Here is a 15,717-nt window from a genome sequence, read left to right as displayed (position 1 = left end):
ATATATTTTTAATAAAGGCATTCCAAATACCATTGTATTTATCCATATACCACCTGCCGCTAAAAGCAATCCATTCATTTGTTGCAAGAGTTGTCATATCTTTGGTCCATTGTTCAAAGGGGACCATGGTATTTTCTTTCCAATCATAGACTCAAAGAGTTAAAAAGGGGCCCAAGGCTCATCTAGTCCAAACCCCTGCAATGATCAACATCAGTCTTTGGCAGAAGTTAGGGCATGGAGAGTCCATCTACATTTATACGCTGTCAAACTTCATGTAATTGGTGTATATTTGAGAATTTTAAATCCCCCCCCCCAAAATTGGTATATATACACTATACTTATATACCTATATTTTGTATCCTATGACAATTTCAAGTTTTCTTCTTTTTCTTTTTGTCGTTTTTCTTTTCTATTCATTCACTTTATTTTCTCGCTGAAAAGTTTCAATAAAACATAAAAATTACACAAATAAAATAGAGAATTTATATACATCTGCCATTGCCTCTCCTCCCTTTAATCACAGTGATTACACCATAGCTGCCAACCCTCCCTTTTTTGCGGGAAACTCCCTTATTCCAAGCCACAACTGTCAACTTTCCCTTTTTTTGCTGGAAATTCCCTTATTCCAGCATCGTTTCCCGCTGCTATCCTGGATTGTTAGATATACCGTAGACTGTCCCCAGGACAGGTGAGGCTCCTGACCATTAGGTCCAGCCGTGACCGACTCTGGGGTTGCGGCGCTCATCTCACGTTATTGGCCGAGGGAGCCGGTGTACAGCTTCCAGGTCATGTGGCCAGCATGACAAAGCTGCTTCTGGCGAACCAGAGCAGCACACGGAAGCACCGTTTACCTTCCTGCTGTAGCAGTACCTATTTATCTACTTGCACTTTGAGGTGCTTTCAAACTGCTAGGTTGGCAGGAGCAGGGACCGAGCAACGGGAGCTCACCCCGTCGCAGGAATTCGAACCGCCGACCTTCTGATCGGCAAGCCCTAGGCTCAGTGGTTTAACCCACAGCGTCACCTGCGTCCCTGACTACACAGTTACTCCCAAACAAAACAATTGGATGTTGTTTTAGTTTCTTCCATTTCCCCCTTGCCCCTGTGAGTCACCTCTAAACTTACTTAAAAGGGTCTTTTCTTTTGCAAGGAGCTCCAAGCTTTCTGAGTGATCAACACCTTGCACTGTCTCAATACATCTTTCAGTGCCTGCTTCACAGTGTCATTTTTCAATGTGAAGATAAATGGGTTCAGAAAGGGGCAGACGATGGTGGTGAGAATGGCGGGCACTTTGTGAATTTCTAATGTCTCTTTCTGGGAAGGTGTGACATAGATGAAGATGCTGATGCCGCAGGAGATGGAGATTATGGTCAGGTGTGCAGCACAGGTGTTGAAAGCCTTAGCCCGGCCAGTGGTGGTGGAGATGCGCATCACTGCTGAGATGATGAACATGTAGGAAAACAGAGTCACGGTCAATGAGCATATGATGACAACAGCAGACAGAAAAAAGTCCATCAGCTCAATGAAACTTGTATCGCTGCACGACAGGTCCAGCAGTGGGCCGCTGTCACAGAAGAAATGATCGATGACGTTGGACCTACAGAATGACAATCTGGTGATCAGGATGGTGGGAAAGAGGACCGAGAGGAATCCACCCAGCCAGGATCCCACCAGCATTTGAATACACACCTGGCTGTTCATAATGGCATGGTACTGCAGGGGTTTGCAAATGGCAGCATATCGGTCATAGGACATGGAAGTCAAGAGGATGAACTCCACTGTGCCCAGAAAGAAGTAGAAATAGGATTGGGTCATGCAGCCAGCAAAAGAGATGGACTTGTTGTTGGAAAAGAGGTTCCACAGCAGCTGTGGGCTGATGGCCGAGGTGAAGAAGATATCTAGGGCAGCAAAGTTGCCAAGGAAGAAGTACATTGGGGTGTGGAGCCGGTTGTCCACCAACACCACAAAGATGATGAATATGTTGCCCAACACGGTCACAACGTACAGGACCAAAAAGAGGATAGCCAGAAGGATCTCTTCTTGACGGTCAATGGAGAAGCCCAGTAGGATGAATTCAGACACGCTCTGGTTCTCCATCACACTTTCCCCTCATCACTCCCAGCACATTCTCTTGAAGGAATAGTAGAATTGCGAGAGTCAGAACTTGAACCCAACACACAAAATGTTCTTTAAAATCCTCATTCATCTTTCCCACTACACTTTTTAGTCATTTATTTGAGATGGAATATAAATCTACTAAATGAATTAAATCAAAAACACAATTATGACAAACGTGAACATTTACTTACAGTAGCAAGCAAGAACCCAGTCATGTCCAATATTGAATTTGTAGGCATGGTTGCAAAGAAGATGCTTCCAGATACTCAAAGTTATTTTGTGTTCTGTCAATAAACCTGCTGTCTGTCTATCAAATTTGATTTGTAAAATACTCCATTCTTCAACCCTCTTTGATCTCAACTGTCCATGTTTTCTTAAAAATAGGAAGAAGAATTCTACTGAAAAATCTTCCTCCCTCCATGCTCTGTGGCAAGTAACCCGCCCATTTGTAGTTAGAATTGAATTGTTCCCAATGTGTGCATATGAGAGAGGACAAGATTTGAAGAATCCCATTTAGTAATGCATTGAGAGTCTGAAATCATTAGTGGGGCTCCAGAGAGACAGACTCCAGGGATATTGTTAGAATAATTCTCTAATACAAAACTTGATGTGGTAGTCGATGAAACCAAATTTTATCTAGTTCTTTTGATCCAGTTCTTTTCTATAATAATAATAATAATAATAATTAATAAATAAATAAATAAATAAACCAATTTTCCCTTTTACAAATGTACTATATTGGAATGAGTGTTCAATTCCAGGTGGAGAGTTCTGGACTCAAAAAAATTGTTTTCTGTGAAATTCACTTGGTACCCTTAGGATAATCACTATGTATATCTCAGCCGAACTTACATCACAGGGATGCTGAGTCGAAAGGAGAATTGGAATAGAAAACAACCCTGTTGCATCAAGTCAAAGACCCATCTAGTCAAGAATTGTGTTCTCACTGTGGCCAGCCAGATACCCATAGGAATTATTGCACAACAGAACGTGAACACAACACAAGTTGTCATTCCCAGTGACTGGTATTCAGATGCATACTGTCTCTGATGGCATAGGCAGAACATAGACACTGTGAATAGTGAATAGCCCTTGATGAGTTTGTCTAATCATCTTTTAAAGCTATCCATTTGCTCAATCATGATGCTTGCTCTTCTGGGAGCAAATTCCTTAAAATGGGGAACTGGGAGCTCAAATCAAGATCCAAGCCAGAGAAGAACTCTGGGGATTGTAGTGTTCCACCCCATAGTTAAGTTTGACCGGAATTGACTTCCGGTCTGCTGCAGAGTGGAATGGCGGTGCGCTCCGTGTCGTCCGATTAAAGATGACACGGTCCTGGCTGATATGGCACAGGGGGTGAACGCCAGGACTAGGTTCCCCCCCCCTGGAAAAAACCACGGATTAGTGGGGATTCCAGGGGTCCAGCAGAGCGTGGGATCTCCCCCTAACCCCGATATTCCCTTTGGAAGTGCTGCAAGGGGAAGGGGCTTGAATCCGCTCATGGCTCCATTGCCCCCTACAGCCGAAGCCACATACTGTTGCCAAAAGCAGTGGATCTTCTGATCAGAGGTAAAAACCGAAAAGAAAAAAATTAAAGAAGAAATTAGGCGTAAATTAACTAATTTGGGGAAAACGGAAGCCAAAAAGGAAGTCAGCTTCCGCTTTCTGCGGACAGGCTCTGCGAGGAGCTCTTTTTTAATGGGAGAGGAGTATAAGTAGCAGCTAATGGAGACTTTTTAGCAACTGGAAATTTTAAGAGACTCTCTTTCTTTTGGATACATATTGGTTACAGTAATGTCAGGTTGCCTTTCAGAGGGTAACTTTTGGATATAAGTTGACAGCTGGTGGAGATACAATTTGACAGACTGATATTTGGCAGAGTAGAAGGCAAAAAGACTTTTACATGAAGAGACTGGATATACAGGCTTTAAAACTCTAAACCCTGGAACTTGGAGGCACCAACCGAGGCTAAGCAGGAGAACTCTCTATTTACACTGGGGGAGGAATCCACCAGAAAGAAAAGAGAACCTGGAACAGCTGGAGTGGGATTAGAATATAAGTGCTTACTGAGACCAGGGAACTTTATTGCAACACTACCTGCCAGCAAGCAACTTTTAGCACCTTTTGACATTTTTGGAAGCATATCTCTTAAAGCTGGAAATTTGAAGATTTGGACTATAATATATTGGATTACAAATAAAGAACTGGACTATAACATATTGGATTATAATTAAGTTAAATTAAAAGTTGGCTACTTTCTGGATAAGGAAAAGAACTGCTGAAGAGAAGTATACAATTTTGGATTGATTGTTTGTACAGGTTTTATTCCTTTTTTGGTTATTTCTATGTCTGAATTCTCCTGTTTGATATTGGGCCTGTCGATTTTGACAAGTAGGATTTGGCTGTGCTAACTAACTAATTTCTGGGTGACAGAGGTATTGAAACAGATTGATATTATCCACTCTTTTTTATTTTTATTTTTGCTCTGGTCTTCTTACTTTTTCTTTTCTCCCCTTTCATTCTTCTATAAGGATTTGCAGGGGGAGAGGGCCCAAAAGTGTAAAGGGAAGATAGTATGGTCCAGCTTGGGAGTGGGAAAATCCTTTCACTTCTGGGCAGAACAAGTTGGGGGGGGGCAGTGAGGAACTGGGCCATCTCAAAGAGGAGCAGGAAGCTGTTATGGGAACTGTGAGACGCCTCCAGGAAAGACAAAATTATCTGGAATATCAAATCCTTCTTTTGTAGTTAAGAGAGAGGGAATAAATATTGAGAATAAGAGGATTACCAATTTCTGAGGAAGAACAGAATTTAGAAACATATGTTGCAAAGACAATTGCAGACTGGATGGGGGTGAGTCAAGAAGTGGTGGTGGAAATGATTCGCACGAGGGAAACTGGACAGAGAAAGCAGCCAGGGGATGTCCTTTTAACACTTGTTGCAGCCTTATTTGCTGATAAGGGTCCTTAAGTTGCGCCCAGGCAAGGACAAAGATAGTCAAAACGACACCGGGGTTGAGTTCCAGAGAAAGAATTTAATTCTTAAATTTAAGAGACTCTTGGTGGCCCATGTTTCACGACAAGAGTAAAGAAACATAAATTTGCAAACATTCTTATACACTTCTTGGGCTGCTTTCCGCCTCCTCTGTAATGTGCGCACGCAAGGTTGCAAATCCATATAAGGATCTTCCTGTGTCCGGTTGTTCTCATAAACAACTGACTCAGCAATGCTATCAAGCAGCCTTGAGTGTGCCTGATACTTGCGTCATCTCCTGGTGTAGACCTTGAGCATCTCCTGATGCTCCTTGTGCTTTCTGGCAAGGCCATCCTGTCTAGCTGTTGAATGTTTTCATTACACTTTGACACAGTGGCACTGAAATGCACAGAGGCAAAGGAAAGCACCCAGGAATATGGGGCTAAGCCACACAGTCAGAATTATACAATGCAGGCAATGCAAACTTATAGGATCCGATTTAGCTCAATAATACAATTGGCAAACCTCTCTCCACATTGTTACAAAAAAAGTAAGGACTACAATCTGGTCAGTGCCTGGATGGGAGACCTCCTGGAAACCATATGGATGTTGAATGGAGTTTAAGACATGCGAGATGTAAAATGTATTAGTTAACCTAGAAGTAGAAGTAAATAAATGGAACATACAGTGATTCTTGGGTTACATTGAGTAAATCCTCTTGCTCTGGGGAAGAAAGCAGAATATGCTTGTTTCATAAACAGAAATTAGTCCAACATTGCCTTGAAGGTACTCAAGTGAAGGAGCTCCCATCCTTCCCTGTGGAAATGTAGCAGGACCCCCAAGACCTACATCCGGTCACACCAGCAGCTTCACATCTCACCCGCCACAATTTTGTGAAAGTTCTTCCCAGTCTTTTCCTTTACTTCTTCCTTGAGGAACAGTCCTCTCTTCCTTGCAGCATCTCGAAGGGCTTCCTTCACCTTCTCATTGCGCAGGGTGTAGATGAAGGGGTTGAGCGATGGGGCCACCACACTAGTCAAAAGAGCCACCACTTTGTCCACCCTCTCAGTATAGGTGTGTGTGGTGCGGACATGCATGAAGATGTGGCTGCCATAGACAATGGTGACCACAACCATGTGGGAGGCGCAAGTGGAGAAGGCCTTGCTTCGACCTTGCACGGAGGGGATCCTCAGAACAGCCAGGGTGATCAAACAGTAAGAGATGACAGTCAGAACCAAGGATCCGAGGATGAGCACCCCAGCCAGAACCAAGTTGATGGTCTCCACCCATTCGGTATTGGTGCAAGCCAGGTTCACCAAGGGTGTGCGGTCGCAGAAGAAATGGTTGATGACGTTGGAGTCACAGTAGGGTAGACCAGTGACCATGATGAGTGGGCCAAGGATGTTGAAGAAGGCTGCTACCCATGTCCCACAGACCAGCTTAAAGCAGAACTTCCTGGTCATCAGTGCTGGGTAGCGCAAGGGGTTGCACACGGCTTGATAGCGGTCAAAGGACATGACTCCTAAAAGCAAGAACTCAGTAGCTCCGAGGAGAAAGTAGAAGTAACATTGAGTCATGCAACCAGCAAAGGAGATGGTGTGGCTTCCCCAGAGGAACCCGGCCAAAAGCTTAGGCACCGTCACCGTCGTGAACCAAATTTCTGCAAAGGAAAAATTGCGTAGGAAGAAGTACATGGGGCTCTGCAGGCGATGGTCGGACAGGGTGATGCAGATGATGACCGCGTTCCCTGAGAGTGTGATGAGGTAGTTGGTCAACACCAGGAAGAAGAGAAGCAACTGGGTGGAAGGTTCTGTGGGGAAGCCCACCAGGTAGAATTCCCGCACGGCTGAAGAATTGGCATAAGGCATGGATGGATGGTGGGCTCTGCTCTTTTCTGCAGGGGCAAAACAAAATTTGCAAATGATGTTCAACTCTGGATGGGGGAGAAATCAGATTTCGTTCACATTTAAAGGAGGAATTATTGAATTTGAGTTTCCTGAAACTTTGCCCTCGTATATGCATTTTGGTACACATTACTGGGCTGAAGAATTGCACTGCAGATTTCGGAGAAGTGTGAAATTGGAAGTATGGCTGTGCTTCGACTCACATTTCATTCTAGAAAGTGCACATTGGGCAGGTTTAAATGTGAGCCCCAGCTCTCTAAGAAAGATCTCTTCTCCCTTCAAGAGGCTTAGGGTGCTCTGCTTGGTTTTGTGTGCTCACTAACAGTGTCAAGGGAGCCTGATGATTTGGAGGGAGCAGAATCAAAACTGTACATATTTTACGCTCTGACTCTGCAGATGTTCATTCTATTGAAATCAATGGCATTACCTCAACCAAGAGGATAAAAACTTTATAAAAGAATGGGGGGAATTATAAGCTATTTAGGAGACCACTGTAAGCAGATGGAAACATTAGTGGGATTTTGATTTCACTTGTTGTGTAACAATTACCATGGATAATTATGGATTGATATAGAAGTTGGAGTATTGAAAAATATGCAGTATTACATGTTTAAAATAGGACCCCATGGAGGGGATGGGGGGAAGTCCTGAGATTCAGAGGAATCTCTGTTTATGGATATATATTTGGATAACTTTGTTTTTGTAAAACCAAATAAAAATGATTTCAAAAAAAGGAGAAATCAGTGGCATTACCCCAACTGATGATGTGAGGAGCTTCCAGCAGGGCATGTCATTACTACACTCCAATGAAATATAGTTTCTTACAAAGGAATGTGGATTCTGAGCCTCTGATAACAAGTAGGCGACTATGGACAGATACTTAAATCAACAGGATGGTTTGTGTTTTGGCTTGTGTTATTTTATTTTATTTATATTGTTATTGTTATTTTGTTTATATTTAGTGTTTATCTATTTAATTAAAATTATTTTTAAAAAAACCTACAAAGTGGTTTCCCCCACCCAAAAAAAAACCACCACAGCAGTAAAAGCAAGAAAAATTAGCAATCCTACTTTAAAACACACAAAAGCTAAAATATTAAGATTAAAATTACTTCAACTTCCTAGGCATCTAGGTATGCTTGCCTAAAGAAGAATGCTTTTAGCAGGTGCCCGAAAAGAGTCTAGCAAAGGCACGTGCTTTGTTGAAATTTCCTCCTTCACGACATAAGAAAACGGCCAAGTAAACAGCTATTTTCGTGGAGAAGGGTCAAGATATTAACTTATATGCATGAAATTTCATATGTAGCTATATAATCCCTAGTGTAGTAAGGTAAGACCTTTGGGGCAGGCATTTTTATATATATATAAAAAGTTTTTTTTATGAACCACCCTAGTAGGGCAGTAATTGTTCCTTGATAATTTGTCACCCCCCTCCATGATGGCACCTGGGTCGAACCGACACCTCCCCCCCGACACCCCTTTCCTACGCCCCTATGTGTATTATTTCTTTCATTTTAGTTTATTCAGATGTGCTTTCTATATCTGCACATATGCAATTCAGTGTGCTGTGTGAATAGAGCCCAAGGTAAGCAGGTAGACCTGCATTTTACCTATGTGTGTTTGGGATGATAAAAACAAAGAGACATGCAATTCTGTTATGTGCATTTAAGGGAAGGGCCACACCTCAATGATATAACATCTGCCTTACATGCAGAAGGTCTCAAGTTCAGTCCCCAGTATCTTTAGATAGAGAGCTTCTGCCTGTCAGTGTAGCCAGCACTGACTTTAAAGGACCAATAGCCCAACTCAGTATAAGAGAGATCCCTGTGCTCCTAAGAGAGAAAGTTACAGGTGATCTGGGATTGAATTGTTTTATGAATTAAATGTTTGTATGCATAGTGTGTTCCATGTTTGAGAATGGCAACTAAATCTGTGCCATTTTCCTCCCTCTCACTTATTCTCTCCTTTTACAACAGACAGAGCAGAGCAGAAAGAGATGATGGAATAAGTGATGTGCTGGTTTGTACTCCTCAAAAACCTTTTCTCTGTGGAGCAGGCACTTGACAAATATTGTATAATGTTCATTCCATATTTGTGAGACTTCCTATTGATATTAGGAAGGTACTTTCATTGCACTGTTTCAACGCCTGCTAAAAACCTTTGGATTTGTGCAAGCCAAACCTGATTTTATGTGCATTTGCACTTAAACTCTGTTGATTCTAGCTATATTTTGATCATTTTATTGTGTCTATTGTTCTACAAGTCTGCTTTTATTGCTATATATTTTTAGGATTGTTTTTAGTCATTTTAGTAAACCATTTATGTCTTTCTCAGTAGAGACCAAAATACAATTCTGCCTCACAGATTCTACCAATCCATCACCGTGGTAAGAGTTTTCTTAACATGTTGTAAAGAAAGGATTGAGTGGGAGTTGGTCAAGATTCCCCATAAGCTCCAGGGTGGATTGCCAGCTAGGGTGGGTCACAACAGACCAGGCATGTCCACAATCCGTTTTGGGGACCGTCTTTATCCAGCCCCTGTGGCTTTAATCCTAAAAAGAAGCTCAACAACTTTGGGGTAAAATCGTAAAAAAAAAAAAAAAAGGTTCACTTCATCAAATCTGGCCCTCTTTGAAAAAAGTTTGGGCACCCCTGCCCTAGAGGGACCAAAGCATTTCCACATACCTACCCTAGTTTTCACAGCCAAGATCACTCCTCAGAAGTTGTTTTCCATCACAGAGGCTGGGTGAGCAAGGTCAGAAGCAAGGTGATGCCTTGACAAAAGAGGAAAATGATGATGAACTATGTGCATACGAGAGACACAGACAAAGGGATAGAATTGGGCTCACCACCAGCTTCTTAATGCTTTGGTGAGGATCATTTCCCTGATTTCAGAAGCGTTTAAAGGAAGCAATTCTCCGGGGGCAGAAATCCCAAGAGAAAAGTGGCTGTTGAAAAAAAGATGAAGTATGTAAAGCTAATCTAGGATTCATTGGCCTGAGATGTTGACATGATAATTTTATTGCTTGAATGTGCAGAAGCTCCCTACATTTAAGTGATCAGAGCCCTGAAGCTACAGTTCCATGAAAATATTAAATATTACTGTACATATATAGCTACCGGTATCCCTTCCTTCAATGATGCATGGTTCTTCCCCCTGCCTGCATTACATATTCACAACACCCCTGTGAGGTAGATTGGATTGAGAGATAATGTGGATTTCATCATGTGTTTTAAGATTAGATTGGTGTTTGGCTAGGAATCCAGCATTTCCTTAGTACCGTATTTTTCGCTCCATGGGACACACCTGACCATAGGACGCACCTAGTTTTTAGAGGAGGAAAACAAGGAAAAAAATACTTTGCTTTCTTGAATTGTCCTAGGCATAGCAGCCAACTCCTAGAGGCCTAGGTGCCTTTGCCCTCCCCCCATTAACTATTTGAGGAAGCTTCTTTTGCAAAGGGGGAAAGCTCCATTTTTTTTAGGATCAGCTCAAAGTTGTGCATCTTTTTTTGCAAATGGGAAAAGCCGCTTTTTGGGGGGGGAGGGTCAGCTCAGAGTTGTGCATCTTTTTTGCAAAGGGGGAAAGCTCCATTGTTTAGGATCAGCTCAAAGTTGCTGAGTTTTCTTGCAAAGTGAAAAAATCCTGTTTTTATGGGGTTCAACTCACAGTTCTGCAGCTTCTCTAGGAAATGAAAGGGATCCATTTCTACAGTTTCTTGTGTAGGCTTGAAGATGCTCAAGAACTGGAGCTTTAACTCTGCAACAGAGCTAGGAAGGCTGCAATGCCAAGCTCCAGAGAGCTGTGTCCTCCATCACAGTTTCACAGAATTCCATATGGTCCCAGAGGCAAAGCACTCTGGGAAATAAAGATGGTGGCCAGAACGACGCAAGAAACTAAGAAAAGCCCTGCTAGATCAAGCCAAAGGCTCATTTAGTCCATCTTCACAGTGGTCAACCAAAAGCCTGAATGCAGGATGTGAGCAAAGGATGTGGTATTCAGAGGCATAAGACCTCCAACAGTGGAGGGACAACATAGCCATCGTGGTACGTAGCCATTGATACCCACGATGGACTGTCTAGTGCTTTGCTCTGCAATGCACCATCTTGGTTTAAAAAAAGAGGAAATACATTGTGGTTGACTGCCACAATGAAGTTATTTGGGGATGTCCTTGTGCCATACTGGTCCCACTGGTTCCACACAACAAAACAGTCCTTTGTGTTACATCAGCATCTTACAATATGCTGTCTTATGGTCCATTGTCTTTAACATTCAATACTTTTACACCTTGCATTGATGTATCCATTGGGGTATAATCATTTATAATAATATTTTATCATTTATACCCCAGCCACTCTGGGAGGCTTCCAACAGAATAATAATAATAGCAATAAAACATCAAACATTAAAACTTCCCTAAACAGGGCTGCCTTCAGATGTCTTCTAAAATTCAGATAGTTGTTTATTTCCTTGACATCTGATGGGAGGACGTTCCACAGAGAGGGCGCCACCACCAAGAAGGCCCTCTGCCTGGTTCCCTGTAACCTCACTTCTTGCAGGGAGGGAACCACCAGAAGGCCCTCAGTGCTGGATCTCAGTGTCCAGGTTGAACGATGGGGGTGGAGACACTATTTCAGGTATACTGGGCTGAGGCTGTAAATGGGGGTAAATAGTGTTGGACTCCAGGAAATCAAAGGTGCTCAGATTCAGCTCAGAATCTCCGCTTGATCACGTGATGCTATCTATGGCTGAAATGTACCACCTTTCTGAAATCAATAGAGTAGTACGTTCCATTGAACTATGCTGGATGTTGCACCTGAGAATATAATTAGTAATTGTGAGGTGTAAAGCTAAGTGCAGTCAAGTCACAACAGTTCCAAGAGTGACCACATGGAGGGTCACCTCACCAGGTCAGCAGCAAAACTTCCTGCAACTGATCTGGGATGGGCTTCCTCTACATGTAATTGAGATGGGCGTTACCTGGCCAGGTAAAGTCACTGGTCAGCAGCCATTTCATTTTTCTTTGAATCCTGACTTCAGAGAAGCAACATCTTAGTGAGAGGCTCTCTCTCGGCTTCCAGCCAAGAGAGAGAAAATGGAGTCTCACCCCTTATGAGTGAACTTCACATGTATATATTACTTTTTCTAAGCAAGCCTGCCCTTCTGAGATTATGCTGTTAACTCAGGATGTACTGTAAGTAAACTCTTTTTCCTTTTAAAGAGCACTGTGTCGTGTCTTTTCTTTTAAGAGGGATAAAAGGGGAAAATCCAGGAAATATATTTTATTCTAGAGGCTTAAGCAAGCCTGTGCAACCGTTTTTGCTGTGTATTAAAAGGGGAATGTAAACTCTGCTAAGTTTGGAGTTTGCTAACACAAGCTGGGATAGGATATATTAAACAATATCTCCTCATCCACATTCCTGAACATTCCCACAGTAATGAGCTACAAAACTTTGGTCTAAGATCCTCATTCCCTTAGGAAATTGCCCAATTAAACTTTGTAGTGAACTTCTTAAAAAAACCAAACAAACAGGACTGGGAGCTAGCAGCTCATAGACCTAATTAAGAGCAAGGGATCCCCTGGGTCAAAGAATATCCCTGGACAGGTGATCTTCTCCTTAATTAGAAAGGAGTTTTGTTTTTTTCCCAGTCCCCCTTAGTTTATTTTAGGAAAAAAGAAGAGTTTCAACAGATTATAAATGTCCCACCTGAGCATGGTCCTGCTTCCGCCACCCACCGTCTACTGATGAAATAATCCTATTTCTTTTAAGTTTTTTTTGTTTTTTTTATACAATAAACTTTATTTCTCATCTTAAAAACAACATATCAATAAACAGTAAACACTGCAATATACAAATACAAACCTATAGACAAGAAAACGGAAAAAACAAAAACAAATCAACAAATAACAAACATCAATACACTTAAATTAAAAATTCTTCCCAACCAGTTATATATCGCTTTCCTTATAAATTCTCTATTGCTTGCAATGCCTTTTATTTTTCTTCTACTAAATCTACTTCATCCGTCCTTATAATTCCCTTACAAATTACAAATATAAATATTTCCCCGTGTGACTCTAAGTTTCTTTCTATAACTGCAACAAACTGCTAGTAGAATAAGCATTCATTGTCCTAAGCCACCCCTAATACGGTGAGGGGGCTTGTAGACTTGTCTGTGGGGCACAGCAGTTAGGCATGTATTGCTCCAGAACACTTTGGCCCTGACTTTCATTAAAAAATATATTCAAAATATATTCAATTGCATCTATTTGTGTGCAACCCCACTGTGTTTATCCAGGGTTGGGTGTCCTTGGAATGAAGGTCAACTGTAACACGTTGGGCCTATTTTCCTCCATCCTAGAATGACTGGCGTATCACCAGCTGAGGTGGAAAAGGGGTTCATTTTTAAGATGTTGATGATGGATAGTTAGGTGAGCAGCTAAGGCCATTAGCTAACAAATAAGCCTTCCTTGATGATGATGATGATGCCACACATCTGACTGGTTTGCCCAAGCCACACTAGGCAACTTCCAGTAAATTATAAAACTTCCAGATTGAGAACCACTGATCTAGACTGATCCTCCAAACCTTTAACAATACAGTGGTACCTCTAGTTACGAACTTAATTCGTTCTGGAGGTCCATTCTTAACCTGAAACCGTTCTTAACCTGAGGTACCACTTTAGCTAATGCCACCGCACAATTTCTGTTCTCATCCTGAGATCAAGTTCTTAACCCAACGTACTACTTCCGGGTTAACCGAGTCTGTAACCCTAAGTGTTTGTAACCCGAGGTACCACTGTATGTGTTTCTGTTTTTCACAACTGACATAGCCGTGGTTGGAATAAGGAGACATAAAGGCACGCCATGAGATGCTTCTACCAGATGTTTCATTTTATTCTCCCCTCTGGGTGCCATGGTCAAGGTTGAGGTGGGGCAAAGGATGCCCTTCTGCCATGATCATGCCGTTAGCCAGGTATCGGAGGGGAGGAGGAGGAGGTGGACCCACAGCATCGTCTCTTGGGACCTCATACCACGTGGGGGGAGGCAAGTCTTCTTCTGCCACCATGGAAGAGACGAGATTCCCCATCAGGCGGTGGTACCTGTAGTTCTCTTCGCGCTCGCCCCCATCTCCGGCCACCCACAGAGTTAAAGAGGAGAGTGGAGGACAAGATCTCTGAGCCGCCCGGCGGAGACGGGCACCTCTACGTCCCCAGGAAGACAGCATCTCCTTTCGAATGGGGTCCAGGTCTTGGTAGAATATCTCGCTAGGGGCAAGCGATATTTCTTTGGGCTGGAACAAAAAGTTCGAGGTGAAATGCCTCCCTCTTTTAGGTGGAGTGGGGAGAGACAATCAAGAACATTAGCAAATCGGAAGGTATTTGACATCCTTGTTTCCATTCAGAGCTGAAATCCTGGTGGTTAAATGGAAACAAACAAATGGGGGCCATGTTCAACGCCATCCAATGGCTAAACTGTATCATGACACTTATCCATGCATACAGGTGAGACTTGGAAAATTAGAATATCGTCAAAAAGTGCATTTATTTCAGTAATGCAACTTATTATTTTTTATTTCTCTTTTAATTTTTACAAATGCTTTCATTTGGAAATTCCACAGTAATAAAACAAATAGTTACAATAACACAAAAATAAACACCACTATTACATTTCATTAACTGCATTCCATTTATAATTGACCCGCCTAATGACAAATAATTACAATTACAACAAATAAAGGCTTGACATATCTTGCTTTGCATGTCATGCACCTATCTCATATATTGGTTTCACCTTTTAAGTTGTGTTACTGAAATAAATGCACTTTTCGATTATATTCTAATTTTCTGAGTTTCACCTGTACATAATGGTCATATCAAGAACATAGCTGCCAAGTTATCCCTTTTTTAAAGGGATTTTCCCTTATGCTGAATAGGCTTCCTCGCGAGAAAAGGGAAAACTTGGCAGCTATGATCAAGAAAGGTTTGGAAAGTATGGCATGCCTAATGCTAGGCCACATTCATGGATGGGTTTGACTTTGTTAATAATAATAATAATAATAATAATAATAATAATAATAATAATTAATAATACCCCACCCATCTGGGTTTCACCAGCCATTCTGGGCAGCTTCCAGCAAAATACATAAAATAATAAAATGTCAAACATTAAAAACTTCCCGATACAGGGCTGCCTTCAGGTGTATTCTAAAAGTTGTGTAGTTCTTTATCTCCTTGACATCTGAAGGGAGGGTGTTCCACAGGTTGGGTGCCACTACCAAGAAGGCCCTCTGCATGGTTCCCTGTAACTTCACTTCTTACAGTGATGGAACCACCAGGAGGCCCTCGGAGGAGGACCTCTGTGTCCAGGCTGAATCGTGGGGGTGGATACACTCCTTCAGGTACAGTGGTACCTCTACTTACGAATAACTCTACTTACAAATGTTTCTACTTACGAATGGAGCTCTGTCTGCCATCTTGGATGTGGTTTAGATAGGATTTTTTCTACTTACGAATTTTTAGATAGGGTTGCTTCTACTTACGAATTTTTTCTCCCAATGCATTTCTATGGGATTCGACTTACAATTTTTTTCGACTTACGAATGTGCATTCGGAACGCATTAAATTCGTAAGTAGAGGTACCACTGTATACTGTTTCATAGTGATTTCTCTTCTTTTCATGGTGTTGATTGAAATGTGTCTGTAATTGTTTCAGAGTATGAATG

The 15,717-nt window shown here is 42.0% G+C and overlaps 2 protein-coding genes across 2 annotated transcripts; both read right to left on the bottom strand.

Moving 5' to 3' along the window:
- Nucleotides 1–1,124: 1,124 nt before the first annotated feature.
- On the bottom strand, nt 1,125–2,096 carry LOC118095715 (olfactory receptor 6J1-like). The gene has a single exon (XM_035136947.2). It carries the CDS (start codon nt 2,094–2,096, stop codon nt 1,125–1,127), a length of 972 nt encoding a protein of 323 aa, XP_034992838.2.
- A 3,860-nt stretch (nt 2,097–5,956) lies between these two features.
- Nucleotides 5,957–6,955, bottom strand: LOC118095716 (olfactory receptor 6M1-like). Its single transcript, XM_035136948.2, has one exon. The coding sequence runs from the start codon at nt 6,953–6,955 to the stop codon at nt 5,957–5,959; it is 999 nt and encodes a 332-aa protein (XP_034992839.2).
- Between the last annotated feature and the right edge of the window lie 8,762 nt (nt 6,956–15,717).

The sequence above is a fragment of the Zootoca vivipara genome, chromosome 13 (assembly GCF_963506605.1).
Source record: "Zootoca vivipara chromosome 13, rZooViv1.1, whole genome shotgun sequence".
NCBI lineage: Eukaryota > Metazoa > Chordata > Lepidosauria > Squamata > Lacertidae > Zootoca > Zootoca vivipara.
Note: the sequence above shows the minus strand (reverse complement) of the source record. Positions and strands in the feature narration are given on the sequence as shown.